The 12,205-nt window shown below is 38.7% G+C and overlaps 1 protein-coding gene across 6 annotated transcripts in view; it reads left to right on the forward strand.

Moving 5' to 3' along the window:
- The first annotated feature begins 405 nt into the window (after positions 1-405).
- Positions 406-12,205, forward strand: part of fli1 (Fli-1 proto-oncogene, ETS transcription factor) — a 41,684-nt gene continuing 29,884 nt past the window's right edge. For 2 of the 6 annotated variants that reach the window (XM_008425971.3, XM_008425972.3), the window contains exon 1: positions 9,467-9,681. In XM_008425971.3, coding sequence (XP_008424193.1) covers positions 9,664-9,681 — 18 coding nt within the window. In that variant the 5' untranslated portion in view covers positions 9,467-9,663. Of the gene's footprint in view, positions 991-2,376; positions 2,489-9,466; positions 9,682-9,708; positions 9,846-12,205 lie in introns of those variants that run through there. The other 4 variants (XM_008425969.3, XM_008425967.3, XM_008425970.3 and 1 more) reach the window with 4 other exon arrangements.

The following is a 12,205-nucleotide window of genomic DNA, read 5'->3' on the forward strand; positions in this document are numbered from 1 at the left end:
AGGTTGTAACAGCATCATGTTGTGGGTGTATTTCACAAAACAGATGCTGTCATATGAACAGGACGCTACGTAAATATATGACAGCATCAGAAAATTAACACTTGGACAAAGATGTACAGTTTAGATGGAAAATTGTGCAACAACACAAATTAGTTATAAAGCAACATATGTATAACTAAGTCAACATTTTGATGTGGCAATAAGCCCTAATTTCATACCCAATAATTATCCAAAAATGATTTTTTTTCCTATTATTCTGGCATTTAGGAAACAACAATTATTTTTGATAATCCTAACTTAAAAATATAATCTTATTTAATATCAGGCACTAAGTAAAAAAACGGCCAATGACAGGTGAGTGGCAAAACAGACTTTCTTTCTGAAAGTCTGTTGTAATCCACTGTAGTCAAAGACAAGGAAGAGGCTGCTTGCCAAGAGCACAATTCATGTACAACCCCAAGATCCCTAAGATGAGCAAAGTTTTTCCATCTTCCCCCAGGTTTTCAGTTTAGGTGACCTGTTTGTGTTTCTTTGCAGTTGGATGACTTTTCACGTTCTCTTGCCACATTGTTTCCCCTCAGTGCACTACACCACACATATTTATTGCTCTTCCGACGAAAAGTAAAGCTATTTAAAAGCAAGCTGTTGCGTTCTTATCGTACGTAAACACTTTACAAATTAGATTTATGAGACTCTTTCTCCCCCTCTTGCCTTCTCTCTTATTTCATGGTTCAGTTGCCTCACACTGCAGGCAAAGGGGAGGTTTTCTCTCGCTGCTTATTGGCCGCGGCTCTCTCATTTCAGGAGCATTTCCATGCCTGCACCCGGCGCTCTTTCAGACACCGTCAAAAAATAACTCGCTGTCATCATCAGTGGAAAACACCTTCGACTCTTGGCCGGACTAATTATTTCAAATAGCAAGAGGAGTGACTTTTCTTGGTGGAGGGATATTAACATAAGAGAGCGAGAGATCGACCGCAGTAGCGACAGGTGAGTGGCAAGTTTTTCTTAAGCTGTTCAGGGTAAAATGCGCGTGCTGGCGGACGATAAATCATTTCCGCGTGTTTGTTTTCATTGAAGCATGGTCACGCGCTCGATAGCTGGCTGCATTTTTAATTTTTATTTTTGTTTTATTTGATCCTATTTTAAGTAGAGATAAGGTGTTTATTAAGTGCGAAGGTGAAGTGAAACTGCCTTAACGTTTCAACTGCATTACAACAAACTTGTTGAGATTTAGCTTATTACGTTTTTTTTTTTAAAGTTAATGTTTGACTATTGCGACTTTTTGTTCTTCGAAAGTATTATCATGGTGGAGGTAAAAAAGAGGGGAACAACAGAATACGTATTAGCTGAAAACCAGTTGACTCTAGTTTATGATGGATAACGGCAAGGTAAAGATGCTTAAAATGTAACACTAGAGGGTTCCTCGGCCCACGGGGCTGTCTCGGAGGAAGGTTCACGCCGTTATTCACCAGTCCTCCTCTAATTGGCTGCAGATGCGGTGTCCTGTAGGGTCTTTTTTTATCGGCTGGAAATCGGATGCATTTTTTTTTTTTTTTTTTTTGCATCTGAACACAAAAAAGTAGAAAACAACGCTTAAATACATTTTTAAAAAGATCATAAAGCGTTTAAATCACCCGCTAATAATTCTACAATTAATGAACAGCTTGTAAATTAAGGTTCGTAAAAACATGCATGACTTTTCTCAGGGCAGAGATGTTCCACGGGGATTATTAAGAGATGTCCTGCCATTGCAGACATTCACATAACCTCATTTGCTTCATCACCCATATGTATATAAGAGGCGCTTGTGATGGCTCTGCGCTGCTGATAATTGCAGAGGTATAAGGAAGGACTAAAAAACACCGTCCCCTCAGTGCCCTTTCACCCGAGACTTTGTAAGCTGCACTTATTAAAGCGAAAAGTGTTTCAATATGTGGTAAGCTTTAGGGGGAAAACGTGATGGGGGTTGGGATGGGGGCCCTCGTTTTTTTTTTTTCTTATTTTTTTTTTTTGTGTGTTGCTCAGTTTCTATTGGCTAGAATTGAAGTAAGTAATTTATCCATGTTAGCTGTAGGTCACTGTTGTAATTTTCATCTATTGGCGCTGTTAAATGTAGGGAGGGTAGTAATTAAAACCTGCCCCTATCTAATAGCCCATACTAGCGTTTAGGGGGGGAAAACGGGCTTTATGAATGAATCTAGGCTTGAATTGACGTGCAGATTTGAGGGAGGGTGCACATTGTGTAAATTTTACTTTAACTCTAGTTTAGTGGAGGTGTTGACCCATGTGTTTCTTTTATGGATTCACAAATAATAATAATAATTAATAAATTATTGTTTCCATCATTTTTCTTTGTCTTTCTTCTTCTTTCAGGGCCCATTGGACACTGAGCACCCTTGGGCCAGTCTGTCTAGTAGACATGTTTCAAACTGTCCCTGACACGTCGTCTTACGTTAAGGTAAGACACCACCGTCTGTTGGATCAGGTAATTTTGCAGGGTTCTTTTCTTTAACTTTGCTGTGATAGTCAACAACAAAGTTTGCCAAGGCTATTTCAACTTATATGATGCTATAATTTAGTTATTCGTTAGATAATTTAGTTTCTTCTGTTTAATTTAGACAGTTTAACAATTTAACTAAGAGAGCTTTACAGTCGGAGAACATAGGCATGTGCTGGTATGGGATTCATTGAAAAAGTAACAATTTTAAATTAAAACATTTAGTGTAATCTAAATAGTTTTATTTAAACCATAAAAGTTACAATTATTCATACTTTATGAGTAAATTATATATTGTATTATGTTTAGAATGTTATCAATTTATTATTATTTCAACATAATATAAGCAAAGATCCCTTACATTTAGTACTTTTTTTTTTTCAAACGATAGACTATTTGCTGTTCAATTATCATATTTCCACATTCTTATCATACAGTAAGAAAGGAAGTTTATTGGTAAAAGTAATTTAGGTTCCATTCTACGACTGCTTGTTTTTTATTAGTGTGAATAAAAATGGTTTTAATGTGAAGCCATTAAAATGTTAACAGAAAATTTTAGCGGTATAGCAAAACTCCAACTATTTAAAACCTTGACACACCAACCAACCCATGCTTCTGCAATACTGGTTTACTTCTAGTCACATAAGCTTTTGGTTCAGTCAACTGTTAGCGATTCTCATTTGCCATGTGTGGTGTCCAGTATGGCTGATATCTTTCTGTGAGCTGTATCATGAATAATATTTAGTCCAATTAAAAGCTAAATATTTTCAAAAGACTTGTGGTTAAGAAAATCTCTGACCTGATGCAAGAACATTTCTTGAAAATTTGACTTAAAGGGCAACTCAAACGTGCCAGCAAGTTGGGTATCTGAGACGTTACATTTTATGGTGTGTTCTCTGTGTTTTGGAAATCTGATTTTCCCAGGTCTTAGTCAGAAAATCAACAAGAACACCTAGAATTACAATCGGGAAAGTCAGGGGTCGTGGAGCAGGCCCTGAGCTCAGATTCCAATAGGGCTGCCTAACATAATGCCTAAACGTGGGGAAATTTAAAGGCATGAATGACAGTTTGTCTTATATTAAATAAGTGCCACACATATTAGAAGATACATTTGGGTCAGTTTGTTTTATCAGCAGTGGCTCCAAAAGCAACTACAAAAAATCATACTGGTTGTCTGACATTCTTGTGTGAAAGGAAAGGGTTTTACATGCCACTTTCCAAGAGTGGTTCTAGACAAGGGCTTACAGGGTCCAGTGCCCATGTAGACCTGGTGCAGGCCTCTGTTTTGGCCCCTGTACTGAAGAGCTAATACTAAATCCTTTTCGCATGGTGAAATGCTCTGGAACAGAAACAGTAGCTAATTGGTTCTCTTTCACTAGTTTAATCTTTTACATTCACAGTTTCCCTTTAACAATGAATTAGAAATGAAAGTATTACATTTTTAGCTTCAGCTGTTTTGATACTGGATCGCAATTTTCATCTGTTACATTAGGAGTCTGCAACCTGGTCTTGCAGACTCCTGAAGTGTCTCTTTGGATCACTTTATACATATTAAATGACATATTGATCTGTTTAGTTTTATTTAATTTTTTTGTCCTTTATTTTGTTCTGTGCCCCCATAAAAAAAGACTGTTTCTGGTAAATTTGGTCAAGAACTGCCACTACCACCATCTTAAGATAAACCCTTTAGTAATAGTTTGGTAATCTTTTATGTCTGTCAAAACCAATACGTATCTTTTGTTTATTTTTAACATGGAGGATAAACTATATGTGGGAAGTCATCATACGAATTTATCCAAATTTGGACAAGTACATTTTAATATTAGGTTGAAATTGAACTAGTTTATTTAAGCACGTGAAGCAGTTAAACCTGGTTTTTATGTTCTCAAATGAAATGTTTGCAAAACATCATAACAATTATATCAATAAAATTCTAGCAGTTTGTTTGGTCATTGATGACAAGTAAAGACTTTTATTTTACTGCAGTGTCAAGGTGACTGACAGTAACAATAATAAAGAAATACCTGGTTATCCTGAAGTCACGATGCTCTTTTGTTGCAATTTTTCTTCTTTTTAGCTCATTAAAATGTGGTGCTACGTCTCATTATCATGCCTTACGTCATGAATCCGCTCTCTGTCCGTCACGCTCCTGAGAGGGTAAATAGAGCAAACAACGCACATCTGGTTTTCATATGAGTCCCGCATCTCGTCCCGCATGCATGGCGCAGCGGGGATATGATACATCCAACGGATCCACACGTCTAGAAATAGCACTGACACGCCAATTTTTTTTTCATAATAATAAATTTTTTTTATTTTATAAAATAAAGTCAAACATATTTTGTGTGTATAAAATGAAAACATGTCAATGAAAGCCGACTGACTGCGTCACGTTTGACTGCTTGGACTGTATGCTTCATTCAAATGAGTCATTGTACAGTGTAGGGCTATGTTTCTATCTTAATAATCAAGGTGTTTTTCCAAAGGGCGACTTCTTATGTTTTGAGGACTTATCCCCCCCTCTTTTTTTTTTTTTTTTTTTTTTGAATAAGGGTTCCTTTCATCCAACCGCAACGTTTGTGCCACCGCTGAGAGACTTTGCGTTCTCGGAACAATTCCCGATTTGTTATAAGAGAGCTGAATAGCAGGGAATGTTTAAATAGAAAATATGAGCGTAAATGACTCTTTCTGTAAGAGGCGCACGGAGAGGGGAAATATATATTTTGCGACGCGTTGCGTTTCAGTTTGTTGTGGAAATGCAGCCTAGATTGTTTCCTTTTATTCTGGCGCTTCCGATCTGTGACTCCAGGGTTAAGCGTGTCTTCGCAATTGTTGCTTCCCTCTCAATCGCGCAGGGAGATGCTGGTCAGCATGTGGCACGCCTCAGTGTACGAAATCTCAAAAAAATATTCCCCATCTTTCGAGCGAATCCAAAGGGCCCCGGCATTTGGTTTTGTTTGGTTAAGGCCAGGCGAGACTGGAACTCTCCAATAAAAATAAATCTCAAATTAATTATGGCCTAGAGCGAGGGGCCAGACAGTTCGTGCTTCTATGTGCTGCAGACTGCAGTTTTTTTTTTTCTTTTTTGCCTTCAGTATTTTGACTCGGATAAATGCCTTTTAGCCTGAGAGGAGGAATGATCTGAATACAAGTCTGCAGTTTAATAAACAGGAGCAAGGGCTGGCTTACATGAACTGAGGATGCTTCGACTTCGGAATTGCAGTTATTTTTCTTGAATACTACCTGTGTATTTTACCATGTTAAAAATGTCTAAAAGTGGTAATAAAAATGTCAAAACAAAATGGGGCTATATAAAACAAAGGGGATAAAAAGAGAAAAAGCAACAGGAGCTGGTTAATATATGTAGCTGTGAGATACGACATCATGTCAGTTTTCCCTACCTTTCAGATCTTACCACAGATTTATTTAAGTTGAAGAAGCAAAGATGGGCCCACAACAATTGAAAGGCTGCTGCACATACAAACTCACCAAAGTGTCCGCCCACCTCTGGCTTGCTGCCTCCGTGCTGAGACAGAGGAGCTACTGGCTGGTGGTGTAAGAAGAAATGTCTGGCTGTCTAGTTCCAGCGTCAAAGCCAGATGTTCTGTGGTTCGCTGTGTAAACCAACTCGCATCTGTTTATTGGCCTTCTAAAATGTTTGTTACCGCTTTATTCATTATGATCTTGGGAGTTCTCGCTCCCTCTTGTCTTTTTGATAAGATTTATGACTGGGATGATGGATTTTCTTGTAAAATAAAGGAGTTTGCTTTTAAAACAATTATTTACAGGTTGGTAAGATTTGGTTTGACAAGAAAAGACAATATTTTGGGTGGTGAAACAAGACGACGTGTGTTATCCAAACCCACTTAAAGTTGGCACGAAGAGTGTAAGTGAGAGTAAATTTGACTTTTTATAATTAAAGTATATTTACGTAAATTGAAACTGTTCAATTTGTGGAGGCTTTAAATCATAAACATGCAGAGCAGTTCCAAAGTTGTTGGGGACCCCAAGCAAAATTTCCTTTAGGAGCCACAATTGAAAGTCATAAAATGAAAGTGGACTTTAGGTTTTTCATAGCTACAAGCCATAATCATCAAGATTAACAGAAGCTATCACTACGTGTCTAATGTATCTTTAAAGCTATGTATTTCAGATTTTAAGTTGATTTTTGGTATTATTATATTTCATTTATAAACACCATATGAGCACAATTGATGCTTTTCTCAAATTGTCATTTAATAAGTTTAATCTCTTTTTAGGCCCAAAGACCTGCAGGGGGCTTTCAGCAGTTGCAAAGTTTGCTTGTAGCTCAGTCTGACCCTGTTGAAAAGGGCTGGTATAAGATTCCTGTGGCATGTAGGATTAAGTAAACAAACATTGTATTCACAGAGGCATTTCAAATAAAACATGCATAACATGACTTAATTGTTTTTAATTAAAAATCAATAAATTAATTAAAAGCGAAAGACAAGAAGAGTTTTTACTATTGCTAAGATAAATAACATATTGAATTATACAGTAATATGGAATTTTCTTAAGCAAAACTATAATCTGCTCTAGTAAAACACTGTTGCTTGTTATTTGCCTACTTTCTCTCTATAGAGTGGCTCAAGCAAAGTCAGTTTGATGAATGAGGAAACTTTCTGAATGCTTGGAACCCCCTGCTTGTTTGAGAGTCAAAGAAATAGATTTGAATTTGCATCCAATGGGTTAACAAATTCACCACCTCAATATAAACAATTGAAAACTTTAAAAAGTTAAATGTTCTATATATTTTTGCTGCTTTAGTCTGAAGTAGGGTCACATCTTCATGGTAGTTTAAATAGTTTGGTGTGTGTTTTCCATTTTTTTAATTGAACTTTATTTAGCTTTGCTTCTTCTTGGTCATTTCACTGAGTCAAAAGGCTAAACTGAAGGCTGGCATAAAAAAATTAATTTAGCAGTGGGCCTCAGCTGACCTCGGACCAGCCCTGAACACCAATCAAATCCTTCAATCAAGCTGATATTAGGTAGTTAGTTATTCAGGCTATCTGTTAGAGGAAGACAGTTGGGGCGAGGCAGTTTTGCATGTTTGTTACAGCTATGGAAAAACTCCTATCGCTTCAAGACTTTGTTAGACACTTCAGAGAAATCACTATTTCTTTTAAACTTCACCATACCATAATGCCAGTATTTGGTCGTAGGTAGGTAGGTAGGTAGGTAGGTAGGTAGGTAGGTAGGTAGGTAGGTAGGTAGGTAGGTAGGTAGGTAGGTAGGTAGGTAGGTAGGTAGGTAGGTAGGTAGGTAGGTAGGTAGATAGATAGATAGATAGATAGATAGATAGATAGATAGATAGATAGATAGATAGATAGATAGATAGATAGATAGATAGATAGATAGATAGATAGATAGATATTATCTTTACACAGATAGTCCCTCTACATCAAGGTGATGCAAAAAACTCCAGAGTTTGGAATGTAAAGAAAAGCAACAAAAACAAAAAAAAGCGAGACAGTCACTAAAGAGTTAAACAAGGTGTCTCCCTTAATTACTCGAGTCAGAGCTGGCCTCAGGCAGGAGAAGCCTTGACCCTTAGCAGGATCCAGATGTGGTGGTCCCAAGGGTGGGGGCCCATGCCGCCCCGCCAGACCCCCAAGTGGAGTGCAGACAGGCCGGCCCTGCTGTCAGGGGCAGGCTCCATTTGAGTCTGAGGGGCCGTTTCCCCACAGGCATACTGCAAAAAAGTATTCATTATTCTTATCATTGGCCAAATCACAATGCATTATTAAACATTAGGAGACGATGTGTTCTCACTTTTGTCCAACGAAAAACGTTGTTTCCCCTCCTGGACGTTGATTTAGTAAAATAGAGCAATCTCATTCCTTAAACTGTGTTGACATGGTATTTAATTAATTTGATTAAAATGCATCTCTTAAACTCGGAAAACTGGCCTTTCTTTCAGTGTCTCTGTTCTGGACACGTTCAGAATCCCTCTCTCCCTCTTTAGAATATGCACTAAAATTGCGCTTTCATTGATGAGAACATTTTTGAAAGTGCAGGCAAGGAAGAGGGTGGTGATGTACCTTCGGAGGGAAGGACTCCTGAAGTGAATTGTGCACAGACAAATGTAGCAGTAAATAATAATAATAATAATAATAATAATAATAATAATAATAATAATAATAATAATAATAATAATAATAATAATAATAATCAAATGGTTAATTAAGTTCACTTTGGTGCGCTTTTGTCTTTCTATGTCTTTTTCCACAGAACACATGTTGCGGAGAAACTTTTAGATTATATGGCGGCAAATAGCTTACTACTTGTATTTTAATAATGTCAAAAGAACACCTAACATATCTGATCGCAAAAAAGAAAGACAGAAAAAAAAACACAATAAAACCCTGCCATAGGTATCTCCTCAGTTTTGATTTAGAGCTCAGTTGGCACTGAGGGAAACATCTGTCCACTCGCAGGGATGAAATGCATTACTTCCACTATGAAATCCAGAGTCAAATTGTGAATAGTCTTGATTTACTGGGGGCTGGAGGCATGGCCAGATGTGTCTGAAATGTAGGCGTGAGTCAAAAAGCGCCCTAAAACATTAAGTTCCATAACTTATATTCATTCGTAAAAAAAAAAAAAAAAAAAAAAAAAAAAAATCTTCAAATACAACTAAAAAAAAAAAATCTGGACGAATAAACCCTTCTTCCACAGCAGCTGTGACATTACCGCCAGGGAATAAATACATAGCGCGCAACAATGTCCTTCAGCAGGCACAACACTGCAATGGCCGTGTGCAACGCAGGCAGCCCAGCCATCCTGTAAATATTTCCGAGCAGAAAAACATAACAGCGGAGCGAACACTCAATTGTTTCCCTGCTTATCTCTCTGGGACAGTATCCTGCCTTTTTTTTTCCTTTTCTCTCTCACTGGCTTTTTTTTTTTTTTTTTTTTTTTTTTGAAGGCAGGACTTTCGGTGACACACAGCTTCCTTCTCAAACCTTCTCAACAGCGGTGACTTCACTTCCCAAATTTAGAGGAAAGAAAAAAGTCAATCCGGTAAAGAGAGAAAAAAGTGTCTCCTTCTCTCCGCCACATAGTACCGGGGGGGCACTGGAATTAACTCAGGAGCGTGTCATGTTTGGGATATCGTCGGGGTCCGCTGAAAATTGGGCAAAATGGACGGAACTATTAAGGTAAGGGTGGAGGACGGGGTGTATGAGTTTGTGGGGAGACAGTTTTTTGCGGAGTTGCGCCTCCTTTTTTTTTTAAAGCAGCGGATTGAAACGATCCTCTGTCTCGGTCTGTGAGCTGGAACCTCCAATCCGACGACGATGGGAGATTTTTTTCTCTAACCAAGGTTTCTCTTCTTTTCTTCTTTATTCTAAAGCATTTTTCTTCCTTTTTATTATAAAGGCTTTCGAGGATACACGCTTAGTGGATTCAGATCCGAGTCACGTTGTGGATTTTTCGGGGGACCGGGCGCATCATTACGCACGTCTGGGGAAGCCACTAAGGAATTATTGCTCGATTCAGACTAGAAACACACTTTATAGTCATTTATGTGCTGTGTATCCGCGAGTTTAAGCATTTAGTTGAAGAGATTACTGGATGTAGCGGCTGGACACGATGATGTTGAGCTGCGCAACAGCGGTGTGGGCACGTCGCCCGGCTCAGTCCTGAGGATCATGTCCGCGGGTTAACGGAGCGGTGATGGTACCAGGCTGGTATCTGGAAATCACAAAGTCTGCATCTGCGTCTCTTTGCGGATTTCGATCGTTGCTGAAACTCCGCGTCTCCCCGCTGCCGGACATAGAGAGTTTTGTCAAGCTGCAGAGGAAAGCTGTCATTTGGTAACTGCCCATGCAGTTTGCAACACTCGAAACCGCAACGCTTCACAATGATACCTTGGCTTGCTCCTTAAATAGTTGCACAACTTATTTTGAAACGGTATGCTGTTAGTGGCAGAGCGCTGGTCTGCATTAACACCGCTTGGCTACTGGTTCCCTGAGACTGGAATTCCAGATGCATTATGGCTACAGCCTCCAGTCCAGATGTTGGAAGCCCCGCTTGTCCCCAGTTAGACACATACAGTCTACAGAGCTTATTTACTCCTGTTGCGTCTGAGAGATGTTACTTGTTCTTTTTTTAATTCTTGGAAATTTAAAGTAGCTCGTTTGTGGTCATTGGGTGTGGTGTCATTTTTCTGGGAAAAGAAAGAGAGACAGAGGGAAAGAGGAGAAAAATAGCCATGGAATTCCATCATTTATTGCTCACAGGTTTGTGATGTGCCATGGATGAATGGCCCTGGTGCAAGAGCATGGGATTTTTGTCAACTCAGATCTTTTTTTTTTTTAACAAAGCAAGGAGTTCTAATAACAAATGCAATCATAATTGCGTCCCTGAGTATAGATGAACTTGTACATTTATGTTCACAAAAAAAAGAAAAAAAAAGAAAGGAAGGACTCTCTAGCCATGAGAGTTTCCTGCTCTACACAATCTTTTCCTGACAGGTTTCCTCTTCCTCCTTAAACAAAGGACAGGAATGCCCCCCCACACCTCCCACCCTCTGGGTGGCTCCTGTTAGGTTCACTGCGTGCTCATGTGCGTGTGTGCGTGCGTGCGTATGTCTGTGTGAACAGCAAACAGATACACGTGTATTCTGGATGTGATGCTATTGCATATAGTGTCTAGTCTTGACGCATTTAGGACCAGCTGCAACCCAGGCCAGACTGACTTGGCTGGTGTAAACAGAACCAAGGTGGCTCCCAGCAGGTGTCACACTCATACACAATGCTTATGATGGGGCTTGATTATGAGCTGCTATGATTTATTTGCTGTTTTTTCCCACTCTTTGTCTGGGGAACACCCTACAAAAACAACCCACCTACTTTGCTTCTCCCCCTCCCCCCCCCTGACCCCACCAAAAAAAATATTTATATATATTCTGGAGGTTAATACTACCTGTGGGATTATGGTAATATATGTTATAGTAATATCTGTTGGAGAAGAAACAAAAAAAAAATCTATTCTTAAGGCTGTCACACACACACAGCCTGGTTTTGGCTCTGGGGCTGTAGTCTGTTTTGGTGCCGTACCAAGACACGTTTCTTTTATGTGGCAGAATAGATTGGTAGTTAACATTTTCTGTCTGAAAATATATCTATGCAATATCTAAATTACTATCCCTTAACTTTGAGACTAAAACTCTGTATAGAGGTCCAATCTGAAGGGGGAAAGGGGAAAATATATCTATATTGATCTCTGTATCTGGTTGTGCTAAATCTGGATGAGACATATAATTCCAAAAAATCTAGTTTCAGCAAAAAAAATTTTAGGCTAAATAAAGATACAGCCTGAACAGCTTCATATAACAAAATAAATGTTATTGGACATTCAGTCTTTGGAGCGATGCTCTGGGATTAAAGTCACAATCTCTCAATTTCCACGCATACTGCTTTAATAATCCAGCTGTACTTCCTGACTGCAGAACTGAGTTTGCACTAAGACTGCATGTATGTAATCGAGGATGTGTTTGTGACTTTCTTTTGCTGTCATTCTTGTAGATTTTTTTCTTACAAAAATTTGCTTCAGCAGCATCTTGTCTACACTAAATCATCTCTCTGTTAAAATAGCAATTCAGTAAGTTTGCTAAGAAGGTACAAAGTTGCTGTCACCGTTTGAGTCTGTTGTAGTTCTGGTTGGAAATTGTACTTGTGA

This window comes from Poecilia reticulata, chromosome 13, assembly GCF_904066995.2.
Source record: "Poecilia reticulata chromosome 13, P_reticulata-male-v2, whole genome shotgun sequence".
NCBI lineage: Eukaryota > Metazoa > Chordata > Actinopteri > Cyprinodontiformes > Poeciliidae > Poecilia > Poecilia reticulata.